Genomic DNA, 15,984 nt, shown 5'->3' with positions numbered 1-15,984 from the left:
GCAGGTGGTTTAGGGTGCAAGTTTAGCTCTTCCCAAGCTGCCCCTGTTGCACAAGAGCCCTCCCCGCTCCACGAAGTCCCCACGCTGCTGAGCATCAACACACACTGCAGCGACGGCAGCATTAGAGGGAGACTGCCAGCAAGCTCAGCCGCAGGGCATGCTGCTGTGGTGCTCCAGAGAGCATGGTCAAAGCATGTACCTGCACGTTCCTGTTGAGGCTGACCGCGGGGAAGAAGAGGCCCTCCAGGTTCTCGAAGGCGACAGGCCCTTGCTGGTCCTCGTTGATGGAGAACGTCAAGGTCCTCCTGGTCAAATCCAGCAGCACTCCCACCGTGGCGCCTTTCGTTATCCCACCCTCGGTTCTGCGGGGGCGAGAAGAAGATCAGAGCATCTCTGTGGCTTAATGTCCCTTGCGCTCCCGCCTCAGGGTTCAGGCCACGGACTTCAACGGCCGACGATGCCGAACTTCACAGCTCACCCAGGAGCCAGGCCATGACCTGCACCCATCCCAGCCACGCTCGCAAGTCCCCGGGGCGCCTCCTCCTCAAGCCTCCCGCAGAGGTGCTCTCCGCTTGCCATGATGCCCCTGAGGGCAAAGCTACCTGCCAGAGCAGCCACAGCAACACAACCATGAAGGAAAGCAAGTGGACCTGGGGAGCAAAGCTGCAGGGCCCACTTCAAAACCTGCTGACCCATCAAGGGAACGGCCCTCGAGGCTGCAGGAAGGTGACCCCAGGCTCCCCCCAAGCTACCGCAAGCTTCAAAGCCCCCAGTCCCACTGTCCCATGGGGAAAGCGACAGCTGTGGCACAGGGATGAAGGCAAACGCTACTTTCTTGTTGCACGAGTTGCAAGGCTTTGGGTGTTAGTGGGAAGGGGGTGCTACACAGGAGTGGTGCCGTGCATGCTCGGGGGAAGAGTCAGCACGGAAAGAGTCGCAGCAGGCAGGGAAGGAATACTGGAGCAAGGCAGAACCAGGGAGGCAGGGACCGTCCCCCGCTTGGGGTAAGGGCACATCCTCTAATAAAGGCGATCAGGAGCGATGTCACCCTTCCCGTGGGCGCCTGTAGGTGCCACTGGAAAAGCCACGGGCTCTTACTCGGGCTGAGATTGGGCTGTGGTCTCCGCGAGGAAGACCCTGTTCCAGACCACGTACCTGTTGGTGTGCGAATTGTTGTGCATGAACCAGCTCCGGTTATTGTCCACGTACATGGCCCAGGCCTTGTCGTCCTTGCCCAGCATGGCATCCTTCAGGACATCAATGCGTGCCACACCAAAGGCGGGGTCAGGGTGGTTATCGTAACGATCGATTGACAGCTCCCAGTAATGGAGCCCTTTGGAAAAGCCCGTTTTCCCCAGCACAACCCTGTCATCATAGCTGTTGCAGGTGACAGTCAGGTTGTCATTAGAAAAGATGATGTCAGCATGGGCAGAGGCAGGATCGAAAGAAAACCAAGCAACTGGAATATACAAACAACATCAGGTTAGTCTGGCGGGAGCACGGCCGCCAGCGACCGAGCCGCCTGGAGCGGACACTAAACAGCGCATGCTGCATGCAGGGCCGACACGTAGCGCGAAGCACGGCGGGGGGCTCGGGCGCGGGCTGCCGCCCACCGACACGGCAGCAAGAAGCAGGCAGGGAGCTGTACAGCGGAGGGGGCTGCTGGCTCACGGAGGGCACCTTCTTGTGCAGCTGCAGCCCGCCAGCCTGGCTGAGGTTTTACGGCCGGGACTCAGACGAGTTTTGCTCTTGCTGCTCCCCGGTGCCTGTCTGTCTCCATCCCCTTCCACTACCTGTCTGTCTCAGCTCGTGAGCCCGCAGGATCCTCACGATCTCCTAGAATTTGGCCCTAGCAGAAGGAGACGTGCGATCCTGGCCAGGTCTCCAGGCTCTAGCTAACGTAACTTACTCTTAGGACTAAGAGTTACTCATGCAAGCAACAGTTTGCAGGGTCAGGTCCAGCGTGGGAAGGGGACTGAGGATCAGCGGATAAACTGTGTGTGTGTATTTGAGGGCTGGCAGTCCTGGGAACCAAAAGCACATACAAAGGTCTACAATGACAGAGATGCTACGTCACACCGAGAAACCTCCCTGCAGAGCAACCGGCCACACGTAAGACAAGAGCTAGCTCAAGGGAAGGCTGGAAAATGCCTGGAAACCTCCACGACTCGGTACGGCTGCTGGTTTAAATGCACGGGACTCAGAGAGTGCAAATCTGACAGATACAGTGTCACGTCCTCGACAAGACAGAGGCACGGGGTTTCACAAGCCACCAGCCCGGTTCCCCAGGTGGTTTTCTCCAGCGGTCACGGAAACGTGAACTGACACATCCACAAAACACTCTCACGCCTGCAGGATTAAATACGGCTTGAAAAATAAAACACTCCGGTGAGATTTATTCATTGGTTTATTGGATCGTTTCACAAGACAGCTCACATGCACGTGGGTGCCCCAGTTTCGCAACTTGACGGAGGTGATTCCGTACCTGCCACCATTTTTTTAATGTCAACTGTGGTCATTCCCAAGGAAAGGCATGCAGGAGAGAAAACAGCACGTAAAGTTGGGTAAAGAAAGGAAAGAAAGGAAGGAGAAACGATTTCTGCTTGCCTGCTTCTCCAGCGAGCACAGGGGCCTTTCAGCGTTTTGCATAAAGGTGGGGAGAGACGGGGCACTCTGGTCACTCCTATAATATGCCACCCTCACCTTCCTCCAAATTTCTCCAGCACTTCCACAGCAGTCTTTGATCTCCTTCCTTTCTCCTTTCATGTTTTCTTCCCAGGAAACCACACCTGCAGAAACAGTCAACCCCCTTTGCAACACTGATGACTTACATACATGTTTTTCTGCTTTTAGCGCACTTTTTCGGTCCAGAACATGAACTGCCACCAAGTGTTGGATGTCTAAAAACATCTTCAGGAAAACTTAGCTAACAGAGTTCTTAACTGCACTCAGTCTCCCTAATAGCATTCTTTGCCATTCTCTGTGAACCACTGTATGGTCCTGGTGGTCACTTTGCCAGAGGATACCATCTTAAACTCTGACCTCTCTACATGTCTCTACAGGCAGACCATGCTCAAATCATCCTTTCTTTGTGGTATAATACTTCAAGAATATAACTTCAGGATGGAAAAAAATTAAAAATTAAAAAAAAAAAAAAAAGAAAAAAGGATGAGCAACATGGAGTAGGTGCCAGTTAATTGTAATAAATATACTTGCCTAATTGAGAGTAAGGCGTTCCTTGTGTCTCAAAATTGCATCCTATAAAGAGATACTACATTTCACACATCACAGCTAAGAAACAACAACCGCCTGAAAAACACTCACGAGCATTTAACCTTTAACTAAGCATCCAGCCAGCCACGGGAGGCCTGATTCATTAAAAGCCAGAGAACATGGAGGGGGCTCGCAAATACGACCCGTGAGTTTGAGGGCGGACCGTTGGTCGTTTTGGTGAGTCTCGCCTCTGGGAAGTGTGGAGTCTTTCATTGCCAGATCCCATCACAGCCTTCAAGAGCATCAAGTCTGATTGCTACCTGCTCAGGATGCCAAATCATTGGACTTTCCTCCAGAAAAGGGGCAGGAAATTTTAGCCTTGGCAGAGTATCTTAGCCGCTTCTCTAGATTGATCCTCGGTTGAAGCACTTAAAAAAACCCCAAACACTCCTTGGAGGACAGGGACTGAGGAAAGAAAAGCAGCCACTGGTGTGTCCAGTGAATAGGGACCACCAAGCTCTCCCGGGCTGCCTCCCCTGCCGTGTGTGCGGTCTGGGCGGGAGCGGAGCAGGAGAGGGGGGTCCCTGGGGGCAGATGTCTGGCCTCAGACCCCCGCTAGCACCCAAAGGGCACCGGGCTGTAGCTTTGACTGCAGCTGCACGGGCAGGACGTGTTGGGGTGCCCTCCAACCTCCCGTGACTGGGCTGTGCCTGGCTGCTGGCTGCAAACACCTCCTGGGAGCCGCACTGCAGCCGGGGACTGATCCAGGAGCTTGTCCTAATCCGGGAGCTTGTCCTCGCCAGGAGGAGAGGGCAATGTGAAGCCCCATGCTGGCACTGCGCAGGAGGGCATTCGTTGACGGGTGCTGGATTTTAAGGAAAACCCCGTCTTGCTCTGTGACTGGTTTTCACCTCTCCTCTGGCAAGGCAGCAGGCTTTTCACACCGCTGGCGTGCGTGTTGGTGGGAAAGCACCTGGCCGCAGTTGCGCTCCATGGCGAGTGCCAAGCAGCACCTCCTGAGGCTGTTTTAATGAATCGCGCCCCGTGCCCCTGTTCAAAGAGTGGGTTTTCAAGGTCTCTAAGCATCGCTGCGATACAACTTCGCCTGAGTGAGAAACAGCACGGACACATGGGCACATTGCGGACCCCGTTTTGCCCTGCCCCACCACCCCAGACCGCGGCTGCAGAGGTCCGTACTGCCCAGCACAAGTATTGCTCATGGCCACAGCAGTGGACCTGGGTACACTGGACACAAAGTAAGAGACGCCCGTAACAAAACAGAGTTCAAGCCATTAGCGCACAGCAGTACGATGAGAAAAAAAACATAAAAAGGACAAAGAAAAGAAAGTTGCAGGGCCCCCCGTTATTCTGGCAAGGGTCATGCTGCAGCATTCCTCATTCCAGGGTTATGGGATGGAAATCAAACAATCGGGGACCCCCGTTCTTCCTGGGCTTACACCAGAGAAAGCCGTGAATTACTCCATTGGAGCCCATGGAGTGGTGTAAATCCAGAGTGGCGGAAGAACTGGGGCCCAGGATCTTTAGCAACGGAAGATGTGCAAAGACTGGTTAGAAAACAGCTCTGAGAGATGCACTTGTGCCTGTGGCTCCTTCGCTGGCTGCCCGATACCGTCACTCATTCTGCCTGTACTGCCTACGTCCCACCACCGCCCGCGAGGACCGGGCGCAAGGAGGCAAGCAAAGCGCTTGCGGGTGCTGCCAGACGAGCAAGGTATCACGGGAGTGGGTTCCTCTGCTCTGCAGAAAACAAGACTTCGATACGATCACGTCTGGTTTTGCAAAAGCTGAGCCCCGTGCTCAAAGCCGAGCGGACGAGAGCCCACGTCTTCAGGGTGTTAGGAAGCCAGACTGCAAGGGGTCTGTGAGCTGGCCTTAGCTAGACCTTGCTTGCATCTAGACTTGCTTCTTTCTTAAGAGGGGTCTAGATTTAATCGAGCAAACTAATTTCACAGAACAAATCTCACAGCAGAGGCTGCGTTTTCTGGTTGTATAGGGAAAGCAAACCATCGAGATGGCCCCACACGTTTCTCCCAGGGAGGGTCTGTTCTTCTGACTGTCCCTAAACACAAGATCAATACAAACTAGAGATGAGGGATCTGCTCCGCCGGCTGGCTGTGCGAAATGGTTCAGCCATGCCGGCCCTGCCAAGAACAGCACCCACTTAAGGAGTTACTGTGCTGCTCCATCACCACGTGCCTGAAGCTGCCCATTCTGGTACATACAGATGAACACACCACAGGAACTACGCCACTGAAAGTCCCTCTGAGGCAGGAGCAGGCCACTGACAACCAGAAGGAGTTCCCCCTGCCATCCGCATGTCATGGGAAAAACAAACACAACGGAACAAAACAAACAAATACTTTGGAGATGCCCAGAAGCACAGACCAAGAGGAGATGCCAGAGGCACTCAGCTCACCGGCTGAATTCAGGGACTGTAAAGAAGAATGCAAGCTCAGCTGGTGGGCCGAAGATCTTAGCTCAAAGTAGGATCTCCCCGGAAAGCTGGGTTGCAGATTAAGGGTGGAGGAGAAAGGACTCATTCTACGAAGCTGCGATCTTTCCAAAGGCACTGGAAAAGGGAGGGTCTGTTCTTCTGACTGCGTGTCTAAACGTAAGATCAATGCAAACTAGAGATCAGAAATCGGGTCTGCTGGACGGTGTCACTCCATCGCCCGAGACCAGACCTCGGACCAGAGCACAGATGCTTCGGCACGCACGGACCCTGCTTTGCTGCAGCGAGCGTGCGTACGGTGCACGGAGCAGAAATGTCTGCTCGCTGTGCAACCCAGCGAGACCCTTCAGGAAAGCCTTGCCTCTGACAGTATCAGCAATAAAGATATTTTCGTCTTCCAAAATGTTCCCATGTCATCATGACAAATTCAATACGCTTTTCTTTAAAGTGAGTCCTGCACCTCTTCACAGTAATGCACCTAAAAAAATTCACAACTTACCATGCACCCTTCCCATCGTTCTTCGATAAAACTCATACCTTTTTGTGCACAATAATTACTGGCATAAAAGCTAGTCGGTTGGTAACGCTGAAAGGCATTTTGCAGGGCTGTACTAAGCTATGTAACCCTAAGTACCACCAAGCACCCACCTTACTCAAAGGCTGTTCGGGATGTTGTGTTCTTGATATCCCTTTGTACCTGTCAAAACACATCTGAGCCTTACAGTAAGAATTTAACTCGTGATTCACAGCAAAATGTCAGAGTAGAGGGAACCTCTCGGGTCATCGGTTTCCGCTCCCCGCTACCACAAACGGTCACCTCCTGCCATTTCTTCCCTAGCCTTGTCAAGGGATATATGTTAACATGGAAATGTAGGATCCACCATCCTCCACACATTCATATCAGATAAACTCCTGGACACTGTACCCCCAGCCTTCCTGTCTCAGCTGTAAGTATGGATTGAGCTGGAAATCACATTAAAACAGATAAAAGGAAGCGTTTCTTTGCACAGTGGATTGTAACTTCTGCAACTTGCTGCTGCGCGAGGCTGTGGAAGCAAAGACTGTCAGTAGGTTCAGACACAGGTTAAATAAATTATTGGACAACAGGTCAACAAATGGAGCTCAAGGCTAGGGAGGGATGTGCCCTCTAACATCTACCAAGAGTAAGAGGAACTACTACAAAGAGTAGCCGGGCTCGTGGCTCTCCCTAACTAGCACCTTGTGTTCCTATAGCGCCTTGCAGTGTACCTCCCCTTGTGTTGTTCACCCCTTTCCAAAAGCTGCCAGTTAAAAAGCCCTGGTTGCTGCTGAGGGTCACTCCATAGCTGGTAAGGAACTTAAAGTTGGGCCCCAGATGAGGAACTGGTCTTGAAAGAAAAGGAAAGCTTCTGGTGCTTGACTAGGCTGGGGAAGGGCTCTCTTGGGTGGTGCCCGAGCCCCTTTGCCACATCCCCAGCTCAGGCAGGTGACAGAGGCAGTCGGGAGCAGCTGCTCGTGGGATTGGCAGAGTCGGCCAAGTTTGGGAACCGGGGAGAGGGGACAGCAAGGCACAGGGTGTGACAAGCCAGGTGTTCCTCCCTGATCCTCTGCTCCTAGGCTTGCGTCTCACCAGAGATACAAGAAGCCAAACCCAGGCTTGCCTTGAAACTCTGCAAGCCATGCCTAAAACTGGAGACACAGAGCAGCTGAGAGAAGAGGGAGCGGAGACACAGCTCTTCCCCCGCGCTGGCACCCAGTGCACGGGTGCAGGCAGCACAGGTGGCACATGCCCATGAGAGTGTGGCTGAAGGCATGAAGCAGCCCAACAGAAGGACCGAGGTGTGGGCAGTCAGAGAGCTGGGGAAGGGTGAGAACGGAGCAGCAGGTTTTGGCAGGAGGGAGGCTGAACCTCTGCACCAGACAGGAGAGCAGATCCGGGCCTGGGGAGCAGGCAGGGACAGTCCCCTCCAGCACTGCCGACCTCCTCCTCTCCGTCTCCACCTCGGGCGAGTTGGTCCTTCACCTCGACACCCAGCTTGCTGGACAGCCCATGGAAAGAAACAACACTGGAGGGACTCAGAAGCCATCTCAGGAATCCTTGTAAAAAAAAGCAGCCCAGCAGCCAGCCCACCTGCAGACTCTGATCCCGCTGCAACTGGGAGGTCTCCTCCTCTGTTCCTTGCCACCGTGCGTTAGGTGCCCGTTCCTGGGAACGGCCGTTTGCATCCCACCATGACCAGCAGACCAGAGCCAGGGGCTTCTGCAAGGCCTCTTCAGAGGCTGCTCTTGCTGCAGCCATGAATGCACCAAGGAACCACCGGCTGTGGGTAGGGTGGAAATGCGAAAGTGCCAGGAGGAAAACAGACTGGGTCCCGAAGTCAGCAGGAGACTAGCCAGAGGCTGGAAAATCTGCTATATGAGGAGAGACCAAGAGAGCTGGGGCTGCCCAGCCCAGAGAAGAGGAGGCTGGGGGGAGTCCTGAGGTCTTCTGGAGGCGAGGGCATCCGAGCAGTGCTGTCACTGGCCAAGCTTTGTGAGATGTCTGCGCCTAAGGACAAGGTCACCTTGCAAACTTTCTTCCAGACTGATTTCCAAGCCTACAGCTGAACTTCCCGCAGGTGCTAAAGAGACAGAGAGGTTAAGCCAGGCCCCACATGGCAGTGCCTTGAAACCTGCAGTGACGGTCCTGGGAGGCACTGGCTAAGACGTGACAGAGCAAGAGATACTCCTAGGGCTGCTGTGAAACAGCCTGACATCAGGTAGGGAGAAGACACAGTTCAAGGTAGGGACCACGGCAACCCTTGCTGCCAGTTGGCTGTGCTGATGATGAGGATCTTCGACCCTGGGAAGCCCCAGAGGGCCCAGCACATGGGAAGGGCTCTGGGGCACAGACCTTCTCCCAGCCAGGAGCCACCTTGCCCTGCTGGTGGCACCAAGCACCAGCTTTAAAGAGTGCACTGCAATTTCCTCAGCTGGAAAACATAGTTCCTTTGGGATGAGCAGGAGAAGACGTGCCACACCACAGGCTGGGAAGGTGCTCTGCACCTTGCTGTAGGCTTGGGCGTGTGCAGATTTCCCGTGGGACATTCCGGTCGGTGCTGGCTGGCTCACCTCGGCTGTTCCGCTGGGCAGGACCAGAGAGGCATGCCTGCAGAGGCCCAGACGCAATTTAACCCTCTTATCCTTGTTCTCTTCAGATGCTGAGACGTTGAGAGGCATTTCACTCCCCGCTAGCCTCTACAGCCCATTTCACTGCTCACCGAAGGCAGAAGAAAGACTCCGGTTAACTTCCACAGGCTGTGGATAAAGATCTTGTGTGCTATAGGACTAGAAGTCAGCTTTTAAATAACATCCTCTAAGCAGAATTTCTCATACTGCAGGACAGCCGTGTTCAGAGAGAAGTTCTCTTCATATCGAGCCCGACTCTTCTTTTGTCCCCTCTTCCCGCACGAACACTTTGCAGCAAGCTGCAGAGCATGGCTGAAGGAGAAAGCTAAGCCTACTTCAGACAAAATAGCACTTAAGGGCCCGATGCTGCTGTAAAGGCCAGAAATAAAAGCCTAACCGAGAGCTGTGATGCGCGAGGCGGCTCTATTCAACAAGTCACTCGGATATCCAGAAGCTGCACACAGATGTAATTTATTTCACTTTGAGTCCGAAAAGCTCAGGTGGCCTCTAAGAGCAGAAAATGCTCCAGGCCCATTTGACTTTCTCTCCCTCTTTTCTTTTGTGGTGGAATAACAAATGCAAAAGCCCATTCAGTGAAAAGGCTGAATGCAGCAAACTTTCATCCGATGCTCAGAAGAGTGAAGGCACCAGCCCCAAGCGCAGCCTGGCCTGCTGGGACCACGAACAGCTATTTTCTCCCAGGTTCCTTTTTGGAACTGCGCAATAGGCGAGCTTGGCTCAACAGTGAAAACACCTATGAGAGGAGAGCAGAGCTAGAAAGATCATAGCAGGGACCCTGCAAACTCCTGGCTGGGATGACTTAAAGCCCAACTGGTTTTGGTTAGGAAACTGTCTCAAATGGGTCTTATGAGACACAGATGTGATGAGAAGCCAAAGCTCTGCTGTCTCCTGCAAAGGCTGGTGAAGCTGGGTAGTGAAGTGGGTGAGAGCTGTTGACCTTCGGGCTTTGGGAGCAGTCCTGGCCACCTCAGCGCGGGGCTGGATCCGGGTTGTCCCGTCCCTGGATCTCCAGAGGAACGCTTCCAGCTTTGCAGGTTTGCAAACAAGCACACAGCTCTCAGACGGACGTGCCAAGGCCTTTGTGGCCTGTGATTTGAGTTTTCTGCCTCTCGTATGAGAAGGGTTTGTCACAGGTTTGCTCTCCACTCTACCTCTGCCACATGTGAGTTCCATTCCTCGCTGACCTGTCCTGCCCATCCATTCAAACCTGGCACACGCTCTTTCTGAGCTGGAACAGTTATCTCCTGCAGATGAGTGCAGGCAAGCAAGCGAAAACGCCCTGCGTAGCCTTGCTCTGCTTCTATCTGTAAATCAGTTTTCAGCAGAAAACCCCTTTTTTCCTCCTTGCTCAAAGCCACCAGAAGTGCTCTGTGGCAAGAAGGATCTCGCCCTCCTTCTGCCCCACCAGCAGCCCCACGAGCTGTCTGTGCTCCCTTCTGACCCCGGACTGTGTCTGCCCTCGAGCCAGCTGCCAGCCAGGTCTGGCAATGCTGCTGTGAAACAAATCTTCACACGGCTTGGAAAAGACAGGTTTTAGTCTGGGAGTAAGGAAAAGGGATTCTGCTGAGCGTGGAAAACTCCCAAGGAAGGGTTTCTCGCCTGGCAGCAAGGCCATGGAGCGGCAGACATGCTGGTGGGGGCTGATTCCTTCCTTCACAGCTGCATCGCCCGCTGCTTCTGACTCCCACCTCATTTCTCGGAGCTAGCCTTACGGCTCTCCACCCGCATGTCAGAAGCAAGCCAATTTTCCGCGACAGATTAAGTGCCTGGTGTGACAAATGTACTTAAAGTCAAGCGGGGAGACTCCTCTGCAACCTGCAAGGGAGTGTTTAATATTCTAACTGAGTGCCTGCTGGTGCGGGGGTGATGCAGACGATGCCGGCGTGGCTGGCTGTACACCCCGTGGGTCGGCAAGGACACCCGTGCGGCTCCACGGTCCCTCTGCTCTCTGTCGTGCACTGCCAGGAGCTGGAGGAGACATCCTGCGGTTATGGCATTGTGCAGCCATGCACAGCCCTTAGTGTCTCAGGAGCAACGTTGACAGTGTTGTTTTGTTTTAAATGTAATCAATGGAAACATCTGCGCTTCCCTTTGTGTAATACAAACCCTGCTGCAACCAAATTTTAAATACCTCTCTGCGGGATGCCTCTCACTGTACCTCCCCAAAGAACATCTCCTGCAAAGGAAAGAGGTGAGAGAGAAATTCTGGCACTGTTCAAGGCTCCTGACATAACCTTTCCTCCTCCTGTCAGCGCTGGCTTTCCTGCAATGATTGCTGAGGTACTGGAGGACCAGTGGAGCGGTTCCCTGTATTGCAATGCTAAGCTTGGGTAGGCTGGACGGGCCCCAAGCGTGCCTGTGAGCAGTGTCCGAGCGCGTCGGGCTGGAGCTGTTGCAATGCCTTACCCTCAGATGTCTGGAGGACCAGGGTCTTGCTGTACGGGCTGACTCCTGTTTTGTTGAAGGCTTTGACACGCGCGCTGTACGTGCTGTTGAAGTGAAGCCCGTCCACTGTGCACATGGTCTCCTTGCCCACGTACACCTCCTGCAAAGCAAGCACAGGCGTGGGTTAGTGCCCTGACCACGGAGTCCCGGGGGTGGGAGAACAGCTCCCGGCGGTCGTGATGCGCAGGGTTCAGCCACGCTCTGCTATCTGGGGCAGACTTATGAGCACTGGATACGGCTAAAGCAGAGCAAAACAGCCCTATGATTGTTCCTTGACAATACTGCACCATAACAGTTTCTGTTTCTGTAGAGAAAAGATATGCTACCCATATACAACCAAGTCATAAGGCATCAATCCCAGCCAAGCTCCACTGAATCCCAGAGGAGCTCTGCCAGAGAGAGGAATTTATACAGACTGAGCCCAGGACACAGAAACATCCTTGCAGAAACCAATTTTCCACGCTCTTGGGTGGCAGGATCAAAGCATTCCTTGAAAGAAAACAAGGTGATTGCACCGAACGGGTGCTGAGTCACTGGCTTCTGCTGCCGTAGCCCTGCTCCGAGGAACGGAGTTGTGCGAGCAGGGACAGCGGTGAACAGGCCTATGGGCTACCGAAACACACAGCTCACAAAACGTTGACTTGTATTTAGCAGATCCCAAGACAAAGCCCTCTTTGCTGCCCTTCGTGGAGCAGAGGCAGGCTCTGCACAGGCAGCTCGCCCGCGTGGGAAAGCTTCGCTGCCCTGCTCCCACTCCAGAGCCTGCTGCGCTTTGCTGCCCGAGGTGATGGGGTGCTGCTGCTTCTAGAGCCAACGCTTGACTCTGGCCCCTTTCCTCGCAGATGGGTGCATGTCCCCAGAGCTTATAGGGGTGCCTGCATGCTCCCCTGCGCTGCAGAGCAGAGATGATGGCTTCCAGTCCCCCCGAGACTGTGACCAGGGCTGGGAGCAGCCCAAGCCGCAGGGGACCTGGGAACAGTGACGAGTCAGTGCTCAGGGTCAAGGAGCGCAATGTAGGTGTCCTAATGAACCGAGTGAGATCGGTGATGGGACGCTAAGGTGGCCCTGATCTACCTGGGCTCCAGCACCCACAAAGCTCTCCTGCAGCTGGCACCCCATGAGAGAGCACAGCTCCCACTTCACCACCCCAGGCTCACTGCAAGGAGTCCCTTTGTGGCCTGATGCCCAAAGGCAGAGTCCTCTTGCCTCAGCACACCGTCCCAATCTCTCCTGCCTGTTTGTGTGGGAGGTAGCTAACAGGCTGGGCTACACACTGCCCTGCTCTCGGCAGGGACTGTCACCTGTACGACAGTCGGCACTCCCAGCTCACTGGGCAAATCGCTGCCTGACACGGTTGGGCAAATCGCTGCTTTCAGGCAGGACAATGACTCAATGATTTGAGAAGCCCGCGACGTTCCCCTTCGTGGCACCAGCTGTGTCCCATCGGCTGGAGCAGCCCTCTATAACCCCAGCGGCAGGAACACCACGCACATCCAAGCTCCCTCCCACTGCTGGTGGGAGGAGAGAAGACTGGCGTGCTGGGGAATTGCCCTCACCTTCCTGGAGTGGCTGTGCTGAGCCTTGGTCTCCCCACACCCAGCCTCCTGCTCCCTTCTCTCTCCAGATCCCACCCACATCACCTCTCTTCTGCCTCGACTCTGCTCTGGCTCCTGCCTGCCTGAGTTTCTCGTGGATGGATTCAGAAAACGCGATGGGCTGGTCCCTGCGCCTGCTCTCGGTGGATGTGAACATGCCAGGATAATTATTAGCATTTTGGATCAGAGAAAAATCATATTTTAATTGTGTAATTACAGCAATTTAAAAGGCCTCAGGCCTTAAACACCTCTGCTTGCTGGGAGCTGGCAAACCATGAGCCTTTCATGGCAATTAGCATACCTTGCATGAAATATTTAGCAACCTAAAAAGACAGAGCTTCAAATGCGTTCTTTGCGTTTGCAAGTCATATTGGTCACCGGAAAGGTATTTCCACCCCCCCAAATAACCTTGCACCCCAAAAGAGCCCGCAGCTTGTCTGCACCGTTGGCTTCCCCGGGCACCCCAGCAGCGAGTCTCATGTTGCCAGGGAAGGAAGGGACTTCCAAAAAGTCTGGGAAACTCTCATGGCAGGGCAATACTGGAACCAGGAGCAACACCTTGCCGCTGGGACTGGCTTCGTGCTCCGAGCACCTACCCTGAACTGGCCGCCGTTGCCGTCATCGAGCTCCAGGATGTAGCCTTCCACCTGCACCGTCGACAAGGGGGGCTGCTTCCAGGACAAGGTGGCACTGTTGTTGTGAGTGCAACACTCCTCTAGCTGCAGGATCGGAGGGGCCGGCACTGGGGAGGAAACTAAACGCAAATTAGTGTAACCCTGGCTGCTAGCACCACAGAGGAGGAGCCGGGGATAGCCGCGGCATGCATGTTTCAGCTGGAGCATGGAGGATGCATTTATTGCCTTGGAAGCCAGCACGGCACAAGGGAGGTAACTGCGATCTCACGGGTGTGAGGTGGGGAGGAAGCAGAAAGGACCGTTCTCCAAACAAGCTCCACCAAATTCCTGCACCCCGCAGTCCGGTGATGCTGAGATTTCCCCAGAGCTTCTCTGCTTTCTTCCTGCTTTCTAATGAATTTCGGTGAAATACGGCAGCACAACGATATACCTGGTATAGAACTGCCTGGACTCCTCACAGCAGCCGGTCCCAAACCTGGGACACCCTCCCAGACACGCTCTGCAGAGCTGGCTGCAGCCGTGGGCCTGGCCTAATCCACAGCCCAGCGGCAAGCGCTGCTCCACTTTTCCACCACACAAATTCACTGCGACAAAACAAGAGATGCCGGAGCAGCAGAGACGAACCTCGGGCCCTGCAGAATAGGGAGCGCCTGATCTTTTTGCCATGGTGGAGTCCGTCCTGAAAGGGCAGGCGACCGCACGAACTGTGAGACTTGGTGACGAGACGAGTGTCTCTCAACGATGCCGTTTTAGGGCTAGGGAATGAGGAATGATAGCCCTTGACCTGCCAAAAAATGCTCAGGGTCCTTTCACGCTGTCCCAAGCAGAGCACCCACTCCAGGGGATCCCGTGGGGCCCACAGGGCTGCCCCCTCTGCCAGCTCAGCCAGCAAACAGCTCTTGCTGCCGAACACCTCCCGGGGAGGCACAAGAGGCACAGGCACATTTCAGAGAGGTCTCCAAACAGGCCCCAGACAGTCCCTGTCCTCAGCCTCTGCTCGCCGCTGGAACTGAAGCTGGGAGGCTGCGCACCCTATGGCCTCCCATCAGCTACACAGGGGACAGAAAGGACTGTCAGGGCTTTTTCTGCTCCAGCTGCTGTATTTGGGCATCTCCAGGTGCGTAATGCAGCCTGCTTCTGCTCTGCAAAGCACGGAGGAGTGACAGCACAACAGGGAAAGGGGATGTCCACTGACACGTCCCATCCCCTGGCCAGGGAGAGCCCTCCCAAATCTCCTCTCAACAAAGCTGCTCGTCCTCCATCCTCATCCTCACCGCCCAAAGTCTGACAAGAGCCAGCGAAAAAAAGACATGGAGAATCCAGACAAGATGTGGAGGAGCCGCGGATGCCTGGGATAGAAAAGATGGACTCGCTGGCAAAGGTTCACTATTCACTACGTCCCTCTGTGACTCCTCCACCTCCTGGGTCAGATCCTCAACAGAGAACACCAGGCTGAGGGCCTGGAGAAACCCAGTGGAGAAAGACCTCGTGTAACAGCTAATACAGTAGAAGGGACGCTGCTCGTTCCTAGCACGTGCTGGCAATGGATGTACCTATTGCTTACCTCTGCTCTTTATCGAGACCTCTGGTGCTGCCCTGCCTCCCCCGGTGCTGCGACACGTGTTTGGGATCCAAACCCAACCTTCTGCAAAGCCTATAAAACATCAACTGATTTCCACTGTGAGGGTGAGATGAGAGGACAGCCCATGTCAGCTCTGCCCTGCCTCCACAGAGGAGGGCAGGCAGCTGAACTAGCAGCAGATTTGCTCTTATTAATTAAAAATAACCCTCCGGGCTAAACTGAAAGAAGGGAGGGCAGGAACACGCTAAGCGAAACGGTAGTCCAGCCCTCGCTGGGTTTGGCTCCCCTCACTATCAAAAAATGTTACTGACACTTCAAATTAACGGCCTGGCTAACGATGAGCAACGACAAGCGCTCCCAGCAGCCATGCCCAACGCACCACTCTCACTGCAGCAAATACCAGCAGGGCCATTATCTGAAGACACTCGTTATCGTTACAGAGGAAGCGCGTGGTCAACAGCCTTCCTGTGCCCGACCGCTGCGAAATGCCAGTGTGTGCAAATGGCTCCCGAGCCAGGAAATCCAGCCGTGACGGCAACGAAGAGCCACGCCAGACCTGCAGCTGGTGGCCTTTCCCCCAGGCAGCTCATCTGCACCAGCTGAAGGTACAGGCCTACGTTCAACGTCCTCCCGAGTTCCCCGCGTCACAGCCCGTTTGCATCTTCTGTCAGCTTCCCAGGGCTTGCCAAGTTGCAAATTGCTCACAGGTTGCAGCGGCTCTCTGCTTCCTGCAAAGTGATGCAAACGGGCTGGCTCTCCGTGGCACGGGAGAGTGAGCACAGAGGGAACGGAGAATGAGGAGGAAATTAAAATTGAAATGAAGGTCTAAAACAACAGGGAGGAGAATCACAGAATCATAGAATCGTTAAGGTT

General features: G+C 54.4%; 1 protein-coding gene across 1 annotated transcript in view; it reads right to left on the bottom strand.

The window, feature by feature from the left end:
* Window positions 1-121: 121 nt before the first annotated feature.
* Window positions 122-15,984, bottom strand: part of TRIM9 (tripartite motif containing 9) — an 82,237-nt gene continuing 66,374 nt past the window's right edge. Inside the window, exons 8-14 of the mRNA XM_009322955.1 lie at window positions 13,491-13,648; window positions 11,261-11,399; window positions 5,651-5,839; window positions 3,217-3,258; window positions 2,486-2,509; window positions 1,156-1,459; window positions 122-362 (exon numbers count right to left, since the gene is read on the bottom strand). Of these exons, the coding sequence (XP_009321230.1) occupies window positions 122-362; window positions 1,156-1,459; window positions 2,486-2,509; window positions 3,217-3,258; window positions 5,651-5,839; window positions 11,261-11,399; window positions 13,491-13,648 (1,097 nt within the window). The remainder of the gene's footprint in view (window positions 363-1,155; window positions 1,460-2,485; window positions 2,510-3,216; window positions 3,259-5,650; window positions 5,840-11,260; window positions 11,400-13,490; window positions 13,649-15,984) is intronic.

This window comes from Pygoscelis adeliae, unplaced genomic scaffold (assembly GCF_000699105.1).
Source record: "Pygoscelis adeliae isolate BGI_AS28 unplaced genomic scaffold, ASM69910v1 Scaffold314, whole genome shotgun sequence".
In the NCBI taxonomy this organism is placed as follows: Eukaryota; Metazoa; Chordata; class Aves; order Sphenisciformes; family Spheniscidae; genus Pygoscelis; species Pygoscelis adeliae.
The sequence above is the reverse complement of the archived record's forward strand: the minus strand, read 5'-3'. Positions and strand labels throughout refer to the sequence as shown.